The sequence below is a fragment of the Oncorhynchus nerka genome, linkage group LG28, assembly GCF_034236695.1.
Source record: "Oncorhynchus nerka isolate Pitt River linkage group LG28, Oner_Uvic_2.0, whole genome shotgun sequence".
Lineage (NCBI taxonomy): Eukaryota > Metazoa > Chordata > Actinopteri > Salmoniformes > Salmonidae > Oncorhynchus > Oncorhynchus nerka.
This window is the reverse complement of record NC_088423.1, coordinates 45,691,766-45,714,321: the sequence shown is the minus strand read 5'-3', so window position 1 is coordinate 45,714,321 and position 22,556 is coordinate 45,691,766. Positions and strand designations below refer to the sequence as shown.

General features: G+C 42.4%; 1 protein-coding gene across 2 annotated transcripts in view; it reads left to right on the top strand.

Moving 5' to 3' along the window:
• The window catches only part of LOC115113291 (PH and SEC7 domain-containing protein 1-like), a 42,465-nt gene that overhangs the window by 8,271 nt on the left and 11,638 nt on the right, over positions 1 to 22,556 (top strand). For both annotated transcript variants that reach the window (XM_029640802.1, XM_029640803.2), the window contains exons 2-6: positions 15,450 to 15,641; positions 15,947 to 16,027; positions 16,122 to 16,234; positions 16,378 to 16,436; positions 16,643 to 16,732. In XM_029640802.1, coding sequence (XP_029496662.1) covers positions 15,450 to 15,641; positions 15,947 to 16,027; positions 16,122 to 16,234; positions 16,378 to 16,436; positions 16,643 to 16,732 — 535 coding nt within the window. The remainder of the gene's footprint in view (positions 1 to 15,449; positions 15,642 to 15,946; positions 16,028 to 16,121; positions 16,235 to 16,377; positions 16,437 to 16,642; positions 16,733 to 22,556) is intronic.

Here is a 22,556-nt window from a genome sequence, read left to right as displayed (position 1 = left end):
TTGCACTACGCGCGGGGGTAATACACTCGACCACTGCTACTCTAACTTCCGCGATGCATACAAAGCCCTCCCCCGCCCTCCCTTCGGAAAATCCGACCACGACGACATCTTGCTCCTACCGTCTTATAGGCAGAAAATCGGGTGTACCAGTGACTAGAACGTTCAACACTGGTCTGACCAATCGGAATCCACGCTTCAAGATTGTTTGATCACGAGGACTGGGATATGTTCCCAGTCAGCCTCAGTGAATAACATTGACATATACGCTGACTCTGTGAGTGAATTTATAAGGAAATGCATTGGAGCTGTTGTTCCCACTGTGACTATTAAAACCTACCCTAACCAGAAACCGTGGATGGATGGCGGCATTTGTGTAAAACTGAAAGTGCGAACCACCGCATTTAATTATGGAAAGAGGTCTGTGAATATGGCTGAATATAAACAGTGTAGTTATTCCCTCCGCAAGGCAATCAAACAAGCAAAATGACAGTACAGGGACAAAGTGGAGTCGCAATTCAACGGCTCAGTCACGAGACGTATGTGGCAGGGTCTACAGGAAATCACCGACTACAAAAAGAACCAGCCACGTCACTGACGCCGTCGACAAGCTAAACACCTTCTTTGCCCGCTTTGAGAATAATTCAGTGCCATCGTCGCGGCCCGCTAACAAGAACTGCGCCCTCTCCTTCTCCGTGGCCGAAGTGAGTAAAACATTTAAAATTGTTAACCCTCGCTAGGCTGCTGGCCCAGACGGCATCCCTAGCCACGTCCTCAGGGCATGCGCAGACCAGCTGGCTGGTGTGTTTACGGGCATATTCAATCGCTCCCTATCCCAGTCTGCTGTCCCCACATGCTTCAAGATGGCTACCATTGTTCCTGTACCCAAGAAGGCAAAGGTAACTGAACTAAATGACTACGGCCCCGTAGCACTCGCTTCTGTCATCATGAAGTGCTTTGAGAGACTAGTCAAGTGTCATATCACCTCCACCTTACCGGCCAGCCAAGACCCACTTCAGTTTGCATACCGCCCCAACAGGTCCACAGACGATGCAATCGCCATCACACTGCATACTGCCCTATCCCATCTGGACAAAAATAATACCTACAGTTGAAGTTGGAAGTTTACATACACCTTAGCCAAATACATTTAAACTAAATTTCTGACATTTAATCCTAGTAAAAATTTCCTGTCTTAGGTCAGTTAGGATCACCACTTTATTTTAAGAATGTGAATATCAGACTAATAGTAGAAAATTATTTATTTCAGCTTTTATTTCTTTCATCACATTCCCAGTGGGTCAGAAGTTTACATGCACTCAATTAGTATTTGGTAGCATTGCCTTTAAATTGTTTAACTTGAGTCAAACGTTTTGTGTAGCCTTCCACAAGCTTCTCACAATAAGTTTGGCCCAATTTTGGCCCATTCCTCCTGACAGATCTGGTGTAACTGAGTCAGGTTTGTAGGCCTCCTTGCTCGCACACACTTTTTCAGTCCTGCCCTCAAATGTTCTATAGGAGTAAGGTCAGGGCTTTATGATGGGCCACCCCAATACCTTGACTTTGTTGTCCTTAAACCATTTTACCACAACTTTGGAAGTATGCTTGGGGTCATTGTCCATTTGGAAGACCCGTTTGCGACCAAGCTTCAACTTCCCAACTGTTGTCTTGAGATGTTGCTTCAGCAAAGCATCCCCACAACATGATGCTGCCACCCCCGTGCTTCACGGTTAGGATGGTGTACTTCGGCTTGCAAGTCTCCCCTTTTTCCTCCAAACATAATGGCCATTATGACCAAACAGTTCTATTTTTGTTTCATCAGACCAAAGGACATTTCTCCAAGAAGTACGATCTTTGTCAGCATGTGCAGTTGCAAACCATAGTCTGGCTTTTTTATGGCGGTTTTGGAGCAGTGGCTTCTTCCTTGCAGAGCAGCCTTTCAGGTTATGTCGATATAGGACTCGTTTTACTGTAGATATAGATACTTTTGTACCTGTTTCCTCCAGCATCTTCACAAGGTCCATTGCTGTTGTTCTGGAATTGATTTGCACTTTTCTCACCAAAGTACGTTCATCTCTTGGAGACTGAACTAATCTCCTTCTTGAGCGGTATGACGGTTCTGTGGTCCAATGGTGTTTATACTTGCGTACTATTGTTTGTACAGATGAACGTGGTTCCTTCAGGCGTTTGGAAATTGCTCCCAAGGATGAACCAGACATGTGGAGGTCTACAATCTTGGCTGATTTCTTTAGATTTTCCCATGATGTCAAGCAAAGAGGCACTGAGTTTGAAGGTATGCCTTTAAATACATCTACAGGTACACTTCCAATTGACTCAAATGATGTCAATTAGCCTATCAGAAGATTCTAAAGCCATAACATAGATTTCTGGAATTGTTGAAAGGCACAGTCAACTTAGTGTATGTAAACCTCTGACCCACTGGACTTGTGATACAGTGAAATAATCTGTCTGTAAACAATTGTTGGAAAAATTACTTTTGTCATGCACAAAGTAGATGTCCTAACCGACTTGCCAAATCTATAGTTTGTTAACAAGAAATGTGTGGAGTGGTTTATAAACTAGTTTCAATGACTACAACCTAAGTGTATGTAAAGTTCTGACTTCAACTGTATGTAAGAATGCTGTCCATTGACTACAGCTCAGCATTCAACACCATAGTATCCGCCAAGCTCATCATCAAGCTGGAGGCCCTGGGCCTCAACCCCGCCCTGTGCAATTGGGTCGTGGACTTCCTGACGTGCCGCCTCCAGGTGGTGAAGGAAGGAAACAACATCTCCATTTCCTGACCCTCAACACTGGGGCCCCACAAGGGTGCGTGCTCAGCCCCCTCCTATACTCCCTGTTCATCCACGACTGCGTGGCCATGCACGCCTTCAACTCAATCATCAAGTTTGCAGGCGACACGACAGTATTGGGCGTGATTACCAACAACTGACGAGACAGCCTACAGGGAGGAGGTGAGGGCACTCGGAGTGAGGTGTCAGGAAAACAACCTCTCACTCAACTTCAACAAAACAAAGGAGATAATCGTGGACTTCAGGAAACAGCAGAGGGAGTACCCCCCTATCCACTTCGAAGGGACAACAGTGGAGAAGGTGGAAAGTTAAGTTCCTCGGCGTACAAATCAATGACAAACTGAAATGGTTCATCCACACAGACAGTGTGGTGAAGAAGGTTTAACAGTGCCTCAAGAGGCTGAAGAAAATTGGCTATTCACCCAAAACCCTGACTAACTTCTACAGATCCATAATAGAGAGAATCCTGTTGGGCTGTATCACAACCTGGTACGGCAACTGCTCCGCCATCAGCTGCAAGGCTCTCCAGAGGGTTGTGCGGTCTGCACAACACATCACCGGGGGCAAATAACCTGCCCTCAATGACACTTATAGCACCCAACGTCACAGGAAGGCAAAGAAGATTGTCAAAGACAACAACCACATGAGCCACTGCCTGTTCACACCGTTACCATCTAGAAGGTGAGGTCAGTACAGGTGCATCAAAGCTGGGACCGAGAGATTGAAAAACAGCTTCTATCTCAAGGCCATCGGACTGATAAACATCAATCACTAACTCTGAGAGGCTGCTGCCTACATGGAGACCCACTCACTGGCCACTTCAACAAATGGATCACTAGTCACTTTAAACAATGCCACTTTAATAATGTTTAATTCTCTTACATTACTCATATCTTGTAGCCCATCTGTAGATACAGTGCCTTGCGAAAGTATTCGGCCCCCTTGAACTTTGCGACCTTTTGCCACATTTCAGGCTTCAAACATAAAGATATAAAACTGTATATTTTTCTGAAGAATCAACGACAAGTGGGACACAATCATGAAGTGGAACGACATTTATTGGATATTTCAAACTTTTTTAACAAATCAAAAACTGAAAAATTGGGCGTGCAAAATGATTTTCAGTGAGGATATCTGAATGATCCAATGTTGACCTAAATGACTAATGATGATAAATACAATCCACCTGTGTGTAATCAAGTCTCTCCGTATAAATGCACCTGCACTGTGATAGTCTCAGAGGTCCGTTAAAAGCGCAGAGAGCATCATGAACACAAGGCACGAGATACTGTTGTGAAGAAGTTTAAAGCCGGATTTGGATACAAAAATATTTCCCAAGCTTTAAACATCCCAAGGAGCACGGTGCAAGCGATAATATTGAAATGGAAGGAGTATCAACTGCAAATCTACCAAGACCTGGCCGTCCCTCTAAACTTTCAGCTCATACAAGGAGAAGACTGATCAGAGATGCAGCCAAGAGGCCCATGATCACTCTGGATGAACTGCAGAGATCTACAGCTGAGGTGGGAGACTCTGTCCATAGGACAACAATCAGTCGTATACTTTATGGAAGAGTGGCAAGAAGAAAGCCATTTCTTAAAGATATCCATAAAAAGTGTTGTTTAAAGTTTGCCACAAGCCACCTGGGAGACACACCAAACATGTGGAAGAAGGTGCTCTGGTCAGATGAAACCAAAATTTAACTTTTTGGCAACAATGCAAAACGTTATGTTTGGCGTAAAAGCAAAAGCTCATCACCTGAACACAATCACCACTGTCAAACATGGTGGTGGCAGCATCATGGTTTGGGCCTGCTTTTCTTCAGCAGGGACAGGGAAGATGGTTAAAATTGATGGGAAGATGGATGGAGCCAAATACAGGACCATTCTGGAAGAAAACCTGATGGAGTCTGCAAAAGACCTGACACTGGGACGGAGATTTGTCTTCCAACAAGACAATGATCCAAAACATAAAGCAAAATCTACAATGGAATGGTTCAAAAATAAACATATCCAGGTGTTAGAATGGCCAAGTCAAAGTCCAGACCTGAATCCAATCGAGAATCTGTGGAAAGAACTGAAAACTGCTGTTCACAAATGCTCTCCATCCAACCTCACTGAGCTCGAGCTGTTTTGCAAGGAGGAATGGGAAAAAAATTCAGTCTCTCGATGTGCAAAACTGATAGAGACATACCCCAAGCGACTTACAGCTGTAATCGCAGCAAAAGGTGGCGCTACAAAGTATTAACATATAAGGGCCTGAATAATTTTGCACGCCCAATTTTTCAGTTTTTGATTTGTTAAAAAAGTTTGAAATATCCAATAAATGTCGTTCCACTTCATGATTGTGTCCCACTTGTTGATTCTTCACAAAAAAATACAGTTTTATATCTTTATGTTTGAAGCCTGAAATGTGGCAAAAGGTCGCAAAGTTCAAGGGATCCGAATACTTTCGCAAGGCACTGTATCCCATCCAACTACCTCATCCCCATACAGTTATTTATTATTATGTTTAGCTCCTTTGCACCCCAGTATCTCTACTTGCACATTCATCTTCTGCACATCTATCACTCCAGTGTTTAATTGCTAAATTGAAATTATTTTGCCACTATGGCCTATTTATTGCCTTTACATCCCTTATCTTACCTCATTTGCACACACTCTATATAGACTTTTTCTATTGTGTTATTGAATGTATGTTTGTTTATCCCATGTGTAACGCTGTGTTATTGTTTGTGTCACACTGCTTTGTTTTATCTTGGCCAGGTTGCAATTGTAAATGAGAACTTGTTCTCAACTAGCCTACCTGGTTAAATAAAGGTGAAATATATATATATATTTTTTAAAATATGTATATACTGTATTTTATACCATCAATGCACCTTTCCTATGTCGCTCGCTCATCGCTCATCCATATATTTATATGTACATATTCTCATTCACCCCTTTAGATTTGTGTGTATTAGGTAGTTGTTGGGTAATTGTTAGATTACTTGTTGGATATTACTGCGCTGTCGGAAGCACAAGCATTTCGCTACACTCGCATTAACATCTGCTAACCACGTATAGGTGACCGATACAAATTGATTTGACATGTGTTACTGTGACTCCTAGCTGGCTGGACAATGTTATACAGTGTCTGGTAATTCAATTGATTTACAGGGTGACAGATTGAGCCGGGGGGGGGTTCTTCAGTTACTATAATAACCTACAACCAAAGAAGTTCTAGAATGTTACAGAATGTTACAATCATTTCAGATAACTTGCAATTTCCTGACCGGAGACTGAATCAGCTACATAGATTTCCTGTTTCCTCTGTAAATAAACTGTAGGGCCTAGATTTCCGCTCTGTGTAGATTGCAGTATTGAATTGTTGATTAGGGTTTATATTTTTGGTTAGAAATGTATTTAGTGGAACCCCTTGAAGTTAATAGTTTGGGTTTTGGCTCTGAACCATCTGTACATCCAGGATACGTCAAGAGCTCAGTCAGTCATTCATAGTACAGATTAGAACTGGTGTAAAATCTCTCTGAGATCTTTTAACAGGGAAAGGAATTTGACACCTTCAAATAAACTTAATAACTTCCCAAACAACGGTGTTTCTTTGTAGCTGTGGTATCTTAAGGTGAATACATATATACTATATATTCTGTGTCGTCTTTAATGACTGTGGAATGTTGTGTCCTGAGAAAAAGGTAAAGTCAACAAGGGAGAGATATCAGTTTTCACTCTGGAGCCTGAATATTATTAAGTGACCACACACGCTCATCAGTCCTGTTTGCGGCTCTGTTCTATGGTGGAGACTTTGCATAGCCTCAGTTGAAGATCAAATGCATCAGAGAACAGATAAGGCCCATTGTTCAGCATACTTTGGTTATCTTCTAGATGTAATAGCTTTAAAAAAAAATCCATTAAAAAGTGCTTCAACTGGGGCTTTGTATGTCCATCTTAGTTGTGTTCTCAGGGTGTGTTCTCAGAGGTGATATGTTGTCCATTGTCAGCACTGTCAGCCCTTGTCAACAAAGGCAAGAAGGAAGCCCTTTCTCAGCATCTGTGGATTGTGTGTTGACTGTTCTCGTGATGCAGCACAACCAGTTTATGAAACTGCGGTCTTGGGGACATAAGATGTTGGCTTGCCAATTTTTATACTTTACAACCAACTTTACAACCAACGTTTTAAGAACAAATAAACTCAGCCCCCTTCTACTCCTCTCCCCACTCGCCTCAATTGTGTGGATCATCCTGTTAGAGGGGGTGACTCAAAGGGCCAGTGGAATGAACCAAACACAGCACATGGATGGGGGTGTTCTATATCCTGAGATCGGTTGCTACCTTACTGTGGAGGTTTGAGAGGAGTCCTGTGTTTGAGGAGAAACTCTTGATTTAAAGCATGGTGGACCACTAACCAAGTGACCATTCTGTTAGATCGAGGTGGGCAGATTACTTCAATTTATTTGGATGGGGAATCACCCACTGTAAATGCATGGGCATGTCTGCAATGCATGTATGTAACTATAAAGTGTTGTTGTAGGAAGGACTTGCTGACAGTTCCATCCATGCTCATAAAGTGGCTCTCTGATTATTTTCTCAAATGTCTGCAGAGACAGAAGTCTGACTTTAGTGAATTGGATTTGTGGGTGTAGTTTGTAAATGGAAATGTTTAACCTTTTGAAACATCTCTCTTTTATAGAGAATTTCTTCTATTGTGGAGATGTATCTTGTCCTTACATGACCCATATCTTTGCACACAGATACTCCAGCAGTAAAGAGCTTATAGTAAAGTACTGCATTAACTTTATTCCAGAAATTCTCTGGCACATTTCCATTTCAGAAGTACAATAAATAGATAATAATTTTAGAGACAACCCAAAAAGCACCAACATTTTCACTTTTGTCACTTTATTAATAAAGGTCTACTGTTGGGAATAATACTTTTCAATGCATATATTATGTTATGAGCTGTAGTAGCACATTCATGCATAAAAACCTTTTTTGAGGTTGTTCATCCTGTTGAGAAATAGGGGGGGGTCATGTTTAGATCCTAAATAGACATGTTGATACTCAGGCTGCTTTTTATGAGTGTAAGAAATGCTTGTTGAGCAATTGAGCAGATCCAGGCACTTCCCTTTAGAGACACTAGCTTTAAAACAGAGTTCGTCTCTGCGTACTGCATGTTAAAATATATGTACGTTGAAAGGCTTGTATAGTTAAAATTAGAGGTCGACCGATTAATCGGAATGGCCGATTAATTAGGGCCGATTTCAAGTTTTCATAACAATCGGAAATCGGTATTTTTGGACACCGATTTTGCCGATTTCTTTTTCTTCACATTTTTTTCTTATTTTTTCCCCATTATTATTGTTATTATTATTATTATTTTACACCTTGATTTAATCTTTATTTAACTAGGCAAGTCAGTTAAGAACACATTCTTATTTTCAATGACGGTCTAGGAACGGTGGGTTAAATGCCTCGTTCAGGGGCAGAACGACAGATTTTCACCTTGTCGGCTTGGGGGATCCAATCTTGCAACCTTACAGTTAACTAGTCCTTGTGCACTCCACAAGGAGACTGCCTGTTACTCAATGCAGTAAGCCAAGGTAAGTTGCTAGCTAGCAGTAAACTTATCTTATAAAAAACAATCAATCAATCATAATCACTAGTTAACTACACATGGTTTATAATATTACTAGATATTATCTAGCGTGTCCTGCATTGCATATAATCTGACTGAGCATACAAGTATCTGACTGAGCGGTGGTAGGCAGAGCAGGCGCGTAAACATTCATTCAAACAGCACTTTCGTGCGTCTTGCCAGCAGCTCTTCGTTGTGTGTCAAGCATTGCGCTGTTTATGACTTCAAGCCTATCAACTCCCGAGATGAGGCTGGTGTAACCGAAGTGAAATGGCTAGCTAGTTAGCGTGCGCTAATAGCTTTTCAAACGTCACTCGCTCTGAGCCTTGGAGTGGTTGTTTCCCTTGCTCTGCATGGGTAACGCTGCTTCGAGGGTGGCTGTTGTCGTTGTGGTCCTGGTTCGAGCCCAGGGAGGAGAGGGACGGAAGCTATACTGTTACACTGGCAATACTAAAGTGCCTATAAGAACATTCAATAGTCAAAGGTATATGAAATACAAATGGTATAGAGGGAAATAGTCCTAGAATTCCTATAATAACTACAACCTAAAACTTCTTACCTGGGAATATTGAAGACTCATGTTAAAAGGAACCAGCAGCTTTCATATGTTCTCATGTTCTGAGCAAGGAACTTAAACGTTAGCTTTCTTACATGGCACATATTGCACTTTTACTTTCTTCTCCAATACTTTGTTTTTGCATTATTTAAACCAAATTGAACATGTTTCATTATTTATTTGAGGCTAAATTGATTTTATTGATGTATTATATTAAGTTAAAATAAGTGTTCATTCAGTATTGTTGTAATTGCCATTATTACAAATAAATAAATAAAAATTGGCCGATTTGAATCGGTATATGCTTGTTTGGTCCTCCAATAATCGGTATCGGCGTTGAAAAATCATAATCGGTCGACCTCTAGTTAAAATACAGCTACACACTTGAAACAGTGGTTTTGTTACAACTGGCTAGCATGCCAAGAATGGAAGGGCTGTGTGCCCACTTCCCATGACAATAACCTTACCACTTACTGTATATATCGTTAGGCTGTATGTATTTTTAGATATACTGTAGACCTAGTGTAAATGTGTATTATTATAGTGTCACCATCTTTATTGCAAAAATAAATACAAATACAAACAACTTTAGATTACATAGTAATTGGACAGAGGCAATAAAGTGTCCGTTGATCAGCATAGCAATTGATAAAAACAGATGCAAAACACATGGTTCTTAGCACATGTCAATATTACACAGCTAAGCTAGCGTTACAGAAATCCGAAATGCAGACAGACTCGATAGACCTCTAATGTAAGTGACTGTGTCCAACACACCGCTTGCTAACTGCTAGCTTGCCAGCCCCGGTCTGCTAACTGCTATCTTGCCAGCCCCGGTCTGCTAACTGCTAGCTTGTTAAGCCCCGACTTACTAACTGTTAGCTTGTTAGCATCGGCCTGCTAACTGTCTGAATCGCCTGTCCCCAGTCAGCCCAACCACTCACTGGACCCATATGTTCACTTGGCTACGCATGCCTCTCTCTAATATCAATATGCCTCATCCATTACTGTCCTGGTTAGTGATTAGTGTCTCATTTCACTGTAGAGCCTCTAGCCCTGCTCAAGATGCCTTAACCAACCACGTTGTTCCACCTCCTACATATGCGATGACATCACCTGGTTTAAGCGTCTCTAGAGACTGTCTCTCTCATCATTACTCAATGCCTAGGTTTACCTCCAATGTACTCACATCCTACCTTACCCTTGTCTGTACATTATGTATTGAATCTATGCTATCGATCCCAGAAACCTGCCCGTTTTACTCTCTGTTCCGAACGTGCTAGACGGCCAGTTCGTATAGCATTTAGCCGTACCCTTATCCTACTTCTCCTCTGTTCCTCTGGTGATGTAGAGGTTAATCCAGGTCCTGCAGTGCCTAGCCCCACTCCCACTCCCCAGGTGCTCTCATTTGTTGACTTCTGTAACTGTAAAAGCCTTGGTTTCATGCATGTTAACATTAGAAGCCTACTCCCTAAGTTTGTTTTACTCACTGCTTTAGCACACTCTGCCAACCCGGATGTCTTAGCCGTGTCTGAATCCTGGCTTAGGAAAACCACCAAAAACCCTGAAATCTCCATCGCTAACTATAACATTTTCCACCAAGATAGAACTGCCAAAGGGGGTGGTGTTGCAATCTACTGCAAAGATAGCCTGCAGAGTTCTGTAGTACTATCCAAGTCTGTACCCAAACAATTCGAGTTTCTATTTTAAAAAATGTACCTTTCCAGAAACAAGTATCTCACTGTTGCCGCTTGCTATAGACCTCCCTCTGCCCCCAGATGTGCCCTCGATACCATATGTGAATTGATTGCCCACCCATCTATCTTCAGAGCTCGTGCTACTAGGTGACCTAAACTGGGACATGCTTAACACCCCGGCCATCCTATAATCTAAGATTGATGCCCTCAATCTCACACAAATTATAAATGAACCTACCAGGTACAACTCCAAATCCGTAAACACGGGCACCCTCATAGATGTCATCCTAACTAACTCGCCCTCCAAATACACCTCTGCTGTTTTCAATCAAGATCTCAGCGATCACTGCCTCATTGCCAGCATCCGTAATGGGTCTGCGACCAAACGACCACCCCTCATCACTCCCTAAAACACTTCTGTGAGCAGGCCTTTCTAATCGACCTGGCCGGGGTATCCTGGAATGATACTGACCCCATCCCGTCAGTAGATGATGCCTGGCTATTCTTTAAAAGTGCCTTCCTCACGATCTTAAATAAGCATGCCCCGTTCAAAAAATGTAGAACTAGGAATAGATATAGTCCATGGTTCACTCCAGACCTGTCTGCCCTTGACCAGCACAAAAACATCCTGTGGCGTTCTGCATTAGCATCGAATAGCCCCCGTGATATGGAACCTTTCAGGGAAGTTATGAACAAATATACACAGGCAGTTAGGAAAGCTAAGGCTAGCTTTTTCAAACAAGAATTTGCATCCTGTAGTACTAACTCAAAAAAGTTCTGGGACACTATAAAGTTCATGGAGAATAAGAGCACCTCCTCCCAGCTGCCCACTGCTCTGAGGTTAGGAAACACTGTCACCACCGATAAATCCACTATCATTGAGAATTTCAATAAGCATTTCTCTACGGCTGGCCATGCTTTCCACCTGGCTACCCCTACCCCAGTCGACTGCCCGGCACTCTCCACAGCAACCCGCCAAAGCCCCCACCATTTCTCCTTCATCCAAATAGCTGATGTTCTGAAAGAGCTGCAAAATCTGGACACCTACAAATCAGCCGGGCTAGACAATCTGGACCCTCTCTTTCTAAGATTATCTGCTGAAATTTTTGCAACCCCTATTACTAGCCTGTTCAACCTCTCTTTCGTATCATCTGAGATTCTCAAAGATTGGAAAGCTGCCGCGGTCATCCCCCTCTTCAAACAGGGTGACACTCTTGACCCAAACTCCTACAGACCTACAGTGGGGCAAAAAAGTATTTAGTCAGCCACCAATTGTGCAAGGACAGCGGAGTCAATCACCACCTTCCGGAGACACCTGAAACCCCACCTCTTTAAGGAATACCTAGGATAGGATAAAGTAATCCTTCTCACCCCCCCCCCCCTTAAAAGATTTAGATGCACTATTGTAAGTGGCTGCTCCACTGGATGTCATAAGGTGAATGCACCAATTTGAATGCACCAATTTAAATGTAAATGTAAAAATGCAAGTTCTCCCACTTAAAAATATGAGAGAGGCCTGTAATTTTCAGACAACATTTAAATAAAAAAAATAAAAAATGTAAAATGAATCCAGAAAATCACATTGTAGGATTTTTAATGAATTTATTTGCAAATTCCTTTTTTGCCCCACTGTATAATGAGACGCTTTCTAAAAGTTAACAAACATCAGAACTGCCATCAGACCTAAGAGACATTAAAAGACATCAGAACTGCCATCGATAAGAGACATTGCTGCGCAGCCGCAAGCCAAGGCTTTCAACTCTGTCAATCACCACATTCTTATTGGCAGACTTGACGGCCTTGGTTTCTCAAACGATTGCCTCGCTTGGTTTACCAACTACTTCTCTGATAGAGTTCAGTGTGTCAAATCGGAGAGCCTGTTGTCCGGACCTCTGGCAGTCTCTATGGGGGTGCCGCAGGGTTCAATCCTCAGGCTAACTCTCTTCTCTGTATACATCAATGATGTTGCTCTTGCTGCTGGTGATTCTCTGATACACCTCTACGCAGATGACACCATTCTGTATACTTCTGGCCCCTCTTTGGACACTGCGTTAACTAACCTCCAGACGAGCTTCAATGCCATACAACTCTCCTTCCGTGGCCTCCAACTGCTCTTAAACGCAAGTAAAACTAAATGCATGCTCTTCAACCGATCACTGCCTGCACCTGCTCGCCCGTCTAGAATCACTACTCTGGACGGCTCTGACTTAGATTACGTGGACAACTACAAATACCTAGGTGTCTGGTTAGATTGTAAACTCTCCTTCCAGACTCACATTAAGCATCTACAATCCAAAATTAAATCTAGAATTGGTTTCCTTTATCGCAACAAAGCATCCTTCACTCATGCTGCCAAACATACCCTCGTAAAACTGACCATCCTACCGATCCTCGATTTCGGTGATGTCATCTATAAAATAGCCTCCAAAACTCTACTCAACAAACTGGATGCAGTCTATCACAGTGCCATCCATGTTGTCGCCAAAGCCCCATACACTACCTACCATTGCGACCTGTACACTCTCGTTGGTTGGCCCTCGCATCATACTCGTCGCCAAACCCACTGGTTACTGGTTATCCACAAGTCTCTGCTAGGTAAAGCCTCGCCTTATCTCACTGGTCACCATAGTAGCACCCACTCGTAGCATGCGCTCCAGCAGGTATATCTCACTGGTCACCCCCAAAGCCAATTCCTCCTTTGGTCATCTTTCCTTCCAGTTCTCTGCTTCCAAAGACTGGAACGAACTGCAAAAATCTCTGAAGCTGGAAACACTTATCTCCCTCACAAGCTTTAAGCACCAGCTGTCAGAGCAGCTCACAGATTACTGCACCTGTACATAGCCCATCTATAATTTAGCCCAAACAACTACCTCTCCCAAACTGTATTTATTTATTTATTTTGCTCCTTTGCACCCCATTATTTATATTTCTACTTTGCGCATTCTTCCAAATCTACCATTCCAGTATTTTACTTGCTATATTGTATTTACCTCGCCACCATGTTCTTTTCTTTGCCTCTACCTCCCTTATCTCACCTCATTTGCTGACATTGTATATAGACTTATTTTTCTACTGTATTATTGACTGTATGTTTTGTTTATTCCATGTGTAACTCTGTGTTGTTGTATGTGTTGAATTGCTATGCTTTATCTTCGCCAGGCCGCAGTTGCAAATGAGAACTTGTTCTCAACTAGCCTACCTGGTTAAATAAAGGTTAAATAAAATTAAATACAAAAATTATCACCACCACCTGTAGTTATGTTGGGCACCTACTGACCCCAAAAATATGTTACGAAATATTTTGACAGATATGATTAAAATTAAGAAATACAGACAGGCACCACATTACTAAGACAACAGCTCACTCAATCAAGCCTGATGGTCTTGTAAGTATAAAAGCAGTGGATAATGTCTTCGTATAGTGTGTGTGAAGAATCCAATACTTTACCTTGTATGCAGTACAAACCAAGTTATTGTGGGAGCATCTCCACGAAGAGTATGAATTAGGCAGTTTGAGAAGGTTTGAATCCTAAGCTACCTGCCAACACGTTTAATGTACAATAGACCAACATAGCTACTGTAGCACAGTGCCTTCATAAGGTATTCATACCCCTTAACTTAACTTATTCCATGTTTTGTTGTTACAGTCTGAATTCAAAATATATTATTTTATTTTTTTCTCACCCATCTACACACACTACCCCATAATGACAAAGTAAAAACATGTTTAGACATTTTTTCTAATTTATTGAAAATGAAATACAGAAATATCTCATTTACATAAGTATTCACACACATGTTAGAATCACCTTTGGCAGCGATCACAGCTGTTAGTCTTTCTGGGTAAGACTAATAGCTTTGCACACCAGGATTGTACAATATTTGCACATTATTAATTTTTTAATTTTTAAAGCTCTGTCAAGTTGGTTTTTGATCATTGAAAGACAGCCATTTTCAAGTCTTGCCATAGATTTTCAAGCCGATTTTTTTAAAGTAAAAAATGTAACTAGGCCACTCAGGAACACTGGTAAGTAATTCCAGTGTATATTTGGCCTTGTATTTTAGGTTATTGTCCTGCAGAAAGGTGCATTTGTCTCCCAATGTCTGTTGGAAAGCAGACTGAACCAGGTTGTCATCTAGGATTTTGCCTGTGCTTAACTCTATTCCATTTATTTTTATCATAGAAAAACTCCCCAGTCCTTGCCGATGACAAGCATATCCATAACATGATGCAGCCACCAAACAATTCCACCTTGACATTATGGGGTGTGTGTGTGTAGGCCAGTGACACAAAATCTAAATTTTATCAATTTCAAATTCTGGCTGTAACACAATATAATGTAGAAAAAGTTAAGGGGCGTGAATACTTTCTGAAGGCCCTGTAGGTCAAAGCTGTGTGATGGAAAACCTTGGTAGAGCATGTGTAAAGTAGGCATTGTGGTGCTCATGTGAATTTCCTTTCTTTTTTGGCTTCAGACCAATGCCTACTTCTCACTTAAAACAATTTCTTTTGTTTTTAATATAAATATGGCACCTTCCAGTGACAACCATCTGCTTTACTGTGTGCCAAGTTTGACAACAGTATGATTTTACTGTTGCCCTGTTCTTGTTCTTCCTTATTCAGTTGGTGAAATGTAATACAGTTACATTTGAAACAGAACCTAACGTTTCTGGTCTACTAGTTTGTTACCCAGCTACCTGTTATAATAGTGCTATAACAGCATCATCTCTCCTCTTGTCGTCTGTCAGGGAGAAGCCAGGCCACTGGGCTCCAGACCCACTCCCACAGCAGGACGTGGGCGAGCGCTTAGCCCTGGGCAGCACCGAGGCCCTGGCCAACGGCAACAAGGCTGACCTGCAGGCTGCTAAGCGCCTAGCCAAACGCCTCTTCAACCTGGACGGCTTCAGGAAGTCTGACGTGGCCAGGCACCTGAGCAAGAAGTGAGTATACTGGAGCAGTACCAGCTGGTCCCAATTCGAGCTCCCTTGGGTCCTTATCATTCAATGTTTGCAGATCTATTAGGTGGAAGCGGAATCTTTACCATTACATTGCATATAACTATCCAGACCCCTCAGATATGCTATTGTTGAGGGGTTAGGGCCAAGATAAGGATAGGTAGTGATTTGGGACCGGTTGTACATAGGCCAGGTACCTGTTTACTTTTCTCTGCCTTTGTCTTTTGTTTACCTTTCATGCACAGTAAGTGTGTGTGTGTGCGTGTGCGTGTGTGTGTGTCTTTTTGCAGTAATGAATTCAGTCGGATGGTGGGAGAAGAATACCTCAGTTACTTCAACTTTTCAGGCCTTACTATTGACCAAGCGCTAAGGTAAGATATCTTTCAGTGGAAATGGTTAAAAATGTAGCACAATGACCTAGTCACCCCCCCCAATGAATATCACAATGCTGTATGGCATCTGCAGAGCCTTCCTGAGGGAGTTTGCCCTCATGGGAGAGACACAGGAGAGAGAGCGAGTGCTGGCCCACTTCTCTAGGAGATATCTACAATGCAACCCCAATGCAATACCTTCTGAAGGTAAGACGGGGACGAGTGTCCGTTCCAAGGTGTCAACGTAGCAGACACATTACCAGTAGGGGCCACTGGGAGGGGGGTTCAGGACTCTTTCACTGATACTGCACGAGAACTCACTGAAACATCTCTCTTTCTCCCTGCTCCAGACAGTGTCCACACCCTGACCTGTGCTCTGATGCTGCTCAACACAGACCTGCATGGCCATGTGAGTACCTGTTGGGGAGCCAGGGGCTAGAGAGCTGGGGAGGGCTCATGTTGAAATGTGGGTAAAGAGCTTAAAGTTCTCTAGTCAAAAAGAAAGACCATTAAAACAATGTGATATATACCCTATAACATATACAGCGGTGGTTTTTCCTAGAGGGGCCCTTAAGGAGACAGTGCGAGTGAAGGTGCCCCTTTCTCCCTCCTCAGAATATCGGCAAGAAAATGTCCGTCCTGCAGTTCATCGGTAACCTGGAAGGGCTAAACAACGGAAAGGATTTTCCCAAGGAACTGCTCAAGGTGTGTTGAATTAGTTAAAACATACTGTAGAAACGATATAGATGTGTCGAACCATGTGCATACAACCACATGCGTACAGTGGGACCCTTGTTTCAGCTGCATGACCTCTATTTGACCACATGATCTCTTGATATCCATGAATCGGTTTCCGGGTTTTCCAGATAGTGTATTGTTGATGTCAGAGTAACTTGCACCACTGATCAGATGATATTATTGAGAGAGACATAAACATTTCTCACCCTCAGCAGCCTCCACTGCTGAGGGGAGGACGGTACATAATAATGGCCAGAACAGAGCAAATGGAATGGACTCAAACACATGAAATCCATGTGTTTGATACCATTCCACTGATTCTGCTCCAGCCATTACCACTAGACCGTCCTCCCCAATTAAGATGCCACCAACCTCCTGTGCCGCAGATAGTGTGTGTTTACAGGCATGATCCAGCATGATATATTTCCTTCCTGTTATAGTGGAAGGGGTTTCTGACTCTAGGGGGTTTCTGGTCTGTTGACCACCTCTGAGCTGTTGTGTGAACAGAGCCATATTGTATAGATCAGAGAGAGAGAGCCAACATGTTTTACCTCCCACTCGCTCTCCTTCCTCTTGTCCTTCCACTCTCTGCCTCGCTCCTGTGAACAGCATCACCTCCTACTCCCTTGTTTTCATCTCTCCCTCCCTCCATGTCTCTGTGTTTATTACAGTCTCTCTCTCTCTCATTCTGTTACGTATCATGTCACCTCATGGCAGATAATTTTCCATCTGCCTGCCTGTATTCTTCGCTCGTCCTCCATTTTATTTATCAGGTATCTCTCTCTCTCTCTCTCTCTCTCTCTCTCTCTCTCTCTATCTATCGCTCCTCTGCTCCTCTGCTCTCTATCGCTCCTCTGCTCTCCGTCTATGGTGTTCCTATCTCTGTTCCACCTACCTCTGTGGGAGCTCAGCCCAGCTGCCTGCAGCCCACAGAGGTGGCCAAGCTGTGTTCCTCCTCAGGCTCTCTCAGTTAACTATTCATATCACAGCTGAGTGCTCCATGAAATATTATGGGACGCTCCACAATCGCTTGTGTGTCACGATCTTTCACAACAGACCGACCAATTTCCTATATCCATCTCTTCATTCATCTCTTCATCCATCCATGTTTTTCATCATCCATCCATGTCTTTCATCATCCATCTCGCCCTCTGTAATGGTTTGCGCTGGTCTGTAAGGGGTATTAAAGCAGCACAGAGAGATTGTCCAAGTCAACAGGTAGTGTCTATTGGTGCAGAGAGGAGGCTGCTACAGAACAGTAGTCAGTGGTGCAGGGCTCATATGGTAAATTACTGGCGACGGGTGAGAGGGAGGACAGGCATCTAAGTAAATGGGAATTTGGCTGTCACATGGTAACCCCTGCTGTGTTGAGCGTTTTGTCATGGTATTATCATACAAGGCGTTACAAATCACTGTCTTCCTTGCTTTCTGCTTCCACCCTTTTCTCTCTTTCTATGTTTATCTCTCTTTCTCTCCATATTCTTCTCCATATCCTCTATTTTTCATAACTTAATTGTCAGTATTTTGTGTAAGGTATGAGTAATGTTGCTGTGTCTCTTGGGTGGTGATTATGCAGGTATGTTAATGCAGACAGTGTGGTGTACGTTTCCCCAGGAAATGATCTGAGCGTCAAGGGCGTAGTTCTCTGTTGCTGCGCTGCACAGCACAACTCGTTAAAGTGGAGAGGTTCACTTTGCTTCAGTTTTATTCCAAAAAGCTCTATATCAATTTTCAGAAATGTTGGTAAATTATTATCATTTAAAGAACTTTTGAAAGAGATTGGTGATGCTATATATCCGCCTCACTCTCAGAGAAATAAGTACTGCTATGTTTACACAGTCGAATGTCACAAATAACTGTTAAATAAAAAAAAATAAAAAAATGTACAAATGATATATTTGTGACATCGGTATAATTAAAAAATAATAATAATAGTAATACAGTAATGAGATCTGTTTGTAAAACAGTTAGTTAGTTTTTTGCCCCAATTTCGGGATTCTGATCTTGTCTCGTCTCTGCAACTCCCCAACGGGCTCGGTCAAGTCATGTGTCCTCCGAAACCTGACCCGCCAAACTGCACATCTTAACACCCGCTCTCTTAACCCGGAAGCCAGCTGCACCAATGTGTCGGAGGAAACACCGTTAAACTGATGACCGTAGTCAGCCTGCAGGCACCCGGACCGTCACAAGGAGTCGCTATAGCGCGATGAGCCAAGCAACCCGCCCCCGGCCAAACTCTTCCCCTAACTAGGACAACGCTGGGCCAATTGTGCGCCGCCCTATGGGACTCCCGACCGGTAATGACGCCGCAACACTGCGATGCAGTGCCTTAGACCACTGCGCCACTCGGAAGGCCTGTGGCACAGCAATTTGACTCGACAAAAAACTGTTTTAAGGTAAGATGTAAAGCCCTGTCAACAGACGAACTCCTTTGTGGTTCATCCCCTGTCATTCTCTGTTAAGACAGCTGCTTCCTTTCATTTTGGGGTGGATGAAATAGGACCTCTGTATGCTTGTCAACTCCCTACTATCCCACAGGACCAACACACACACACACACACACACACACACACACACACACACACACACACACACACACACACAGACAGACACACAGACAGACAGACAGACAGACAGACAGACAGACAGACAGACAGACAGACAGACAGACAGACAGACAGACAGACAGACAGACAGACAGACAGAGACACAGAGACACAGAGACACAGACGCGCACACACACACACACACACGCAGAGACACAGACGTGCACACACACACAAACACACGCAGAGACACACACACACGCAGAGACACACACATGCAGACACACACACGCAGAGAGACACACACACACACGCAGAGACACACACACGCAGAGACACACACATGCGCAGAGACACACACACGCGCAGAGACACACACACGCGCAGAGACACACACACACACAGACACAAACAGAGACAGATTGCAGTGTGCGTTTTAAGAAATGGTGAACTGCTGCTCCTCTCCTTCCCAGTGGAGAGGTGCCATGTGACAGTGTAGGGAGGTGTGCCTGAAAGGAGGTCAGGTTTAAGTAAAGCTGCAGAACTCAGGGAAGCATTGAAGCTTATAAGGCATCTGGGATCTAGAACTATCTGGCAAACGGAGAGTGAGTGAGTGAGTGAGTGAGTGAGTGAGTGAGTGAGTGAGTGAGTGAGTGAGTGAGTGAGTGAGTGAGTGAGTGAGTGAGTGAGTGAGTGAGTGAGTGAGTGAGTGAGTGAGTGGAAGTAATAGGGACAGACAGAGGGAGAGAGAGAAGGCCACTTGATGATTATGAGTATCATAAAATTATACATCTTATTTATGTTAGTCAAACTAAACCGCCTCCTTTTGAGTATGAACATGTTGTTTGTCTTCTACTCTGCACAGTACAAACGCTAGTACGGTACCACCACCCTGGAATTATTTTTAGCCATTACCAGATTGAGGGAGGCTCAGACGGAGGATTATTTTCCTCAGTGACCTGGAAATGTTAGATCTCAATTTGGAGTTTGACTCTTTAGGCGTATACAGTTGAAGTCGGAAGTTAAAACTCGTTATTCAACCACTCCACAAATTTCCTGTTAATTTAAGTCGGTTAGGACATCTACTTTATGCACAACACAATTAATTTTTCCAACAATTGTTTACAGACATATTATTTCACTTATAATTCACTGTATCACAATTTCTGTGGGTCAGACGTTTACATACACTAAGTTGACTGTGCCTTTAAACAGCTTAGAAAATTCCAGAAAATGATGTCATGGCTTTAGAAGCTTCTGAAAGAAATCAGCCAAGACAAAAATAATTGTAGACCTCCAAAAGTCTGGTACATCCTTGAGAGCAATTTCCAAATGCCTGAAGGTACCACGTTCATCTGTACAAACAATAGTACGCAAGTATAAACACCATGGGACCACGCAGCCGTCATACCGCTCAAGAAGGAGACGCGTTCTGTCTCCTAGAGATGAACGTACTTTGGTGCAAAAAGTGCAAATCAATCCCAGAACAACCGCAAAGGACCTTGTGAAGATGCTGGAGGAAACATGTAAAAAAAAAAGATCTTTATCCACAGTAAAACGAGTCCTATATCGACATAACCTGAAAGGCCGCTCTGCAAGGAAGAAGCCACTGATTCCAAAACTGCCATAAAAAAAGCCAGACTACGTTTTGCAACTGCACATGGGGACAAAGATTGTACTTCTTGGAGAAATTTCCTATGGTCTGACGAAACAAAAATCGATCTGTTTGGCCATAATGACCATTGTTATATTTGGAGGAAAAAGGGGGAGACTTGTAAGCCGAAGAACACCATCCCAAACGTGAAGCACGGGGGTGGCAGCATGTTGTGGAGGTGTGTACTTTGCTGCAGGAGGGACTGGTGCACTTCACAAAATAGATGGCACCATGTGGTAGGAAAATTATGTGGATATATTGAAGCTACATCTCAAGACATCAGTCAGGAAGTTAAAGCTTGGTTGCAAATGGGTCTTCCAAATGGACAATTTGGAAGCATACTTCCAAAGTTGTGGTGAAATGGCGAAATGGCTTAAGGGCAACAAGTCAAGGTATTGGAATGGCCATCACAAAGCCCTGACCTCAATCCTATAGAAAATTTGTGGGCAGAACTGAAAAGTGTGTGCGAGCCTGACTCAGTTACATCAGATCTGTCAAGAGGAATGGGGCAAAATTCACCCAACTTATTGTGGGAAGATTGTGGAAGGCTACCTGAAACGTTTGACCCAAGTTAAACAATTTAAAGGCAATGCTACCAAATACTAATTGAGTGTATGTAAACTTCTGACCCACCTGGGAATGTGATGAAAGAAATTAAAGCTGAAATAAATCATTCTCTCTACTATTATTCTGATATTTCACATTCTTAAAATAAAGTGGTGATCCTAACTGAGCTATGACAGGGAATTTTTTACAAGGATTAAATGTCAGAAATTGTGAAAAACTGAGTTTAAATGTATTTGGCTAAGGTGTATGTAAACCTCTGACTTCAACTGTATATAGATTTGTTTAGTAATGGTATTACATTATTTTCTATACATTGCTCATACCATAGGTGATCATTTTCTGTCCTTTATTTGTACAGCTTAACATCTCAGGCCACAATTTAGTAGAATTATCTGTAATGCAGACTATGAATTACTGTATTATAAAGGCACCATTGTGTCATACTTCTACCTACAGTCAGTGATGGAAAAAATAACAAACGTTCATACTTGAGTAAAAGTAAAGATACCTTAATAGAAAATGACTCAAGTAAAAGTGAAGTCACCCAGTTAAATACTACTTGAGTAAAAGTCTAAATATTTGGTTTTAAATATACTTAAGTATCAAAAGTAAATTTAATTGCAAAAATATACTTAAGTATCAAAAGTAAAAGTATAAATCATTTCAAATTGCTTATATTAAGCAAATCAGACAGCACAAATGTTTTTATTTTTTTATTTAAATGTACAGATAGCCCACTACAACACGCAGACATATTTTACAAATGAAGCATTTGTGTTTAATGAGTCTGCCAGATCAGAGTCAGTAGGGATTCCCAGGGATGTTCTTTTGATAAGTGTGTAAATTGGGCCATTTTCCTGTCCTGCTAAGCATTCAAAATGTAACAAGTATTTTTGGGTGTTGGGGAAAATGTATGGAGTAAAAGGTATATTATTTTCTTTACGAATGTAGTGAAGTAAAAGTTGTCAAAAATATAAATAGTAAAAAACTAGAGGTGGGACCAAGTCATTGTTTTAGCTCTCAT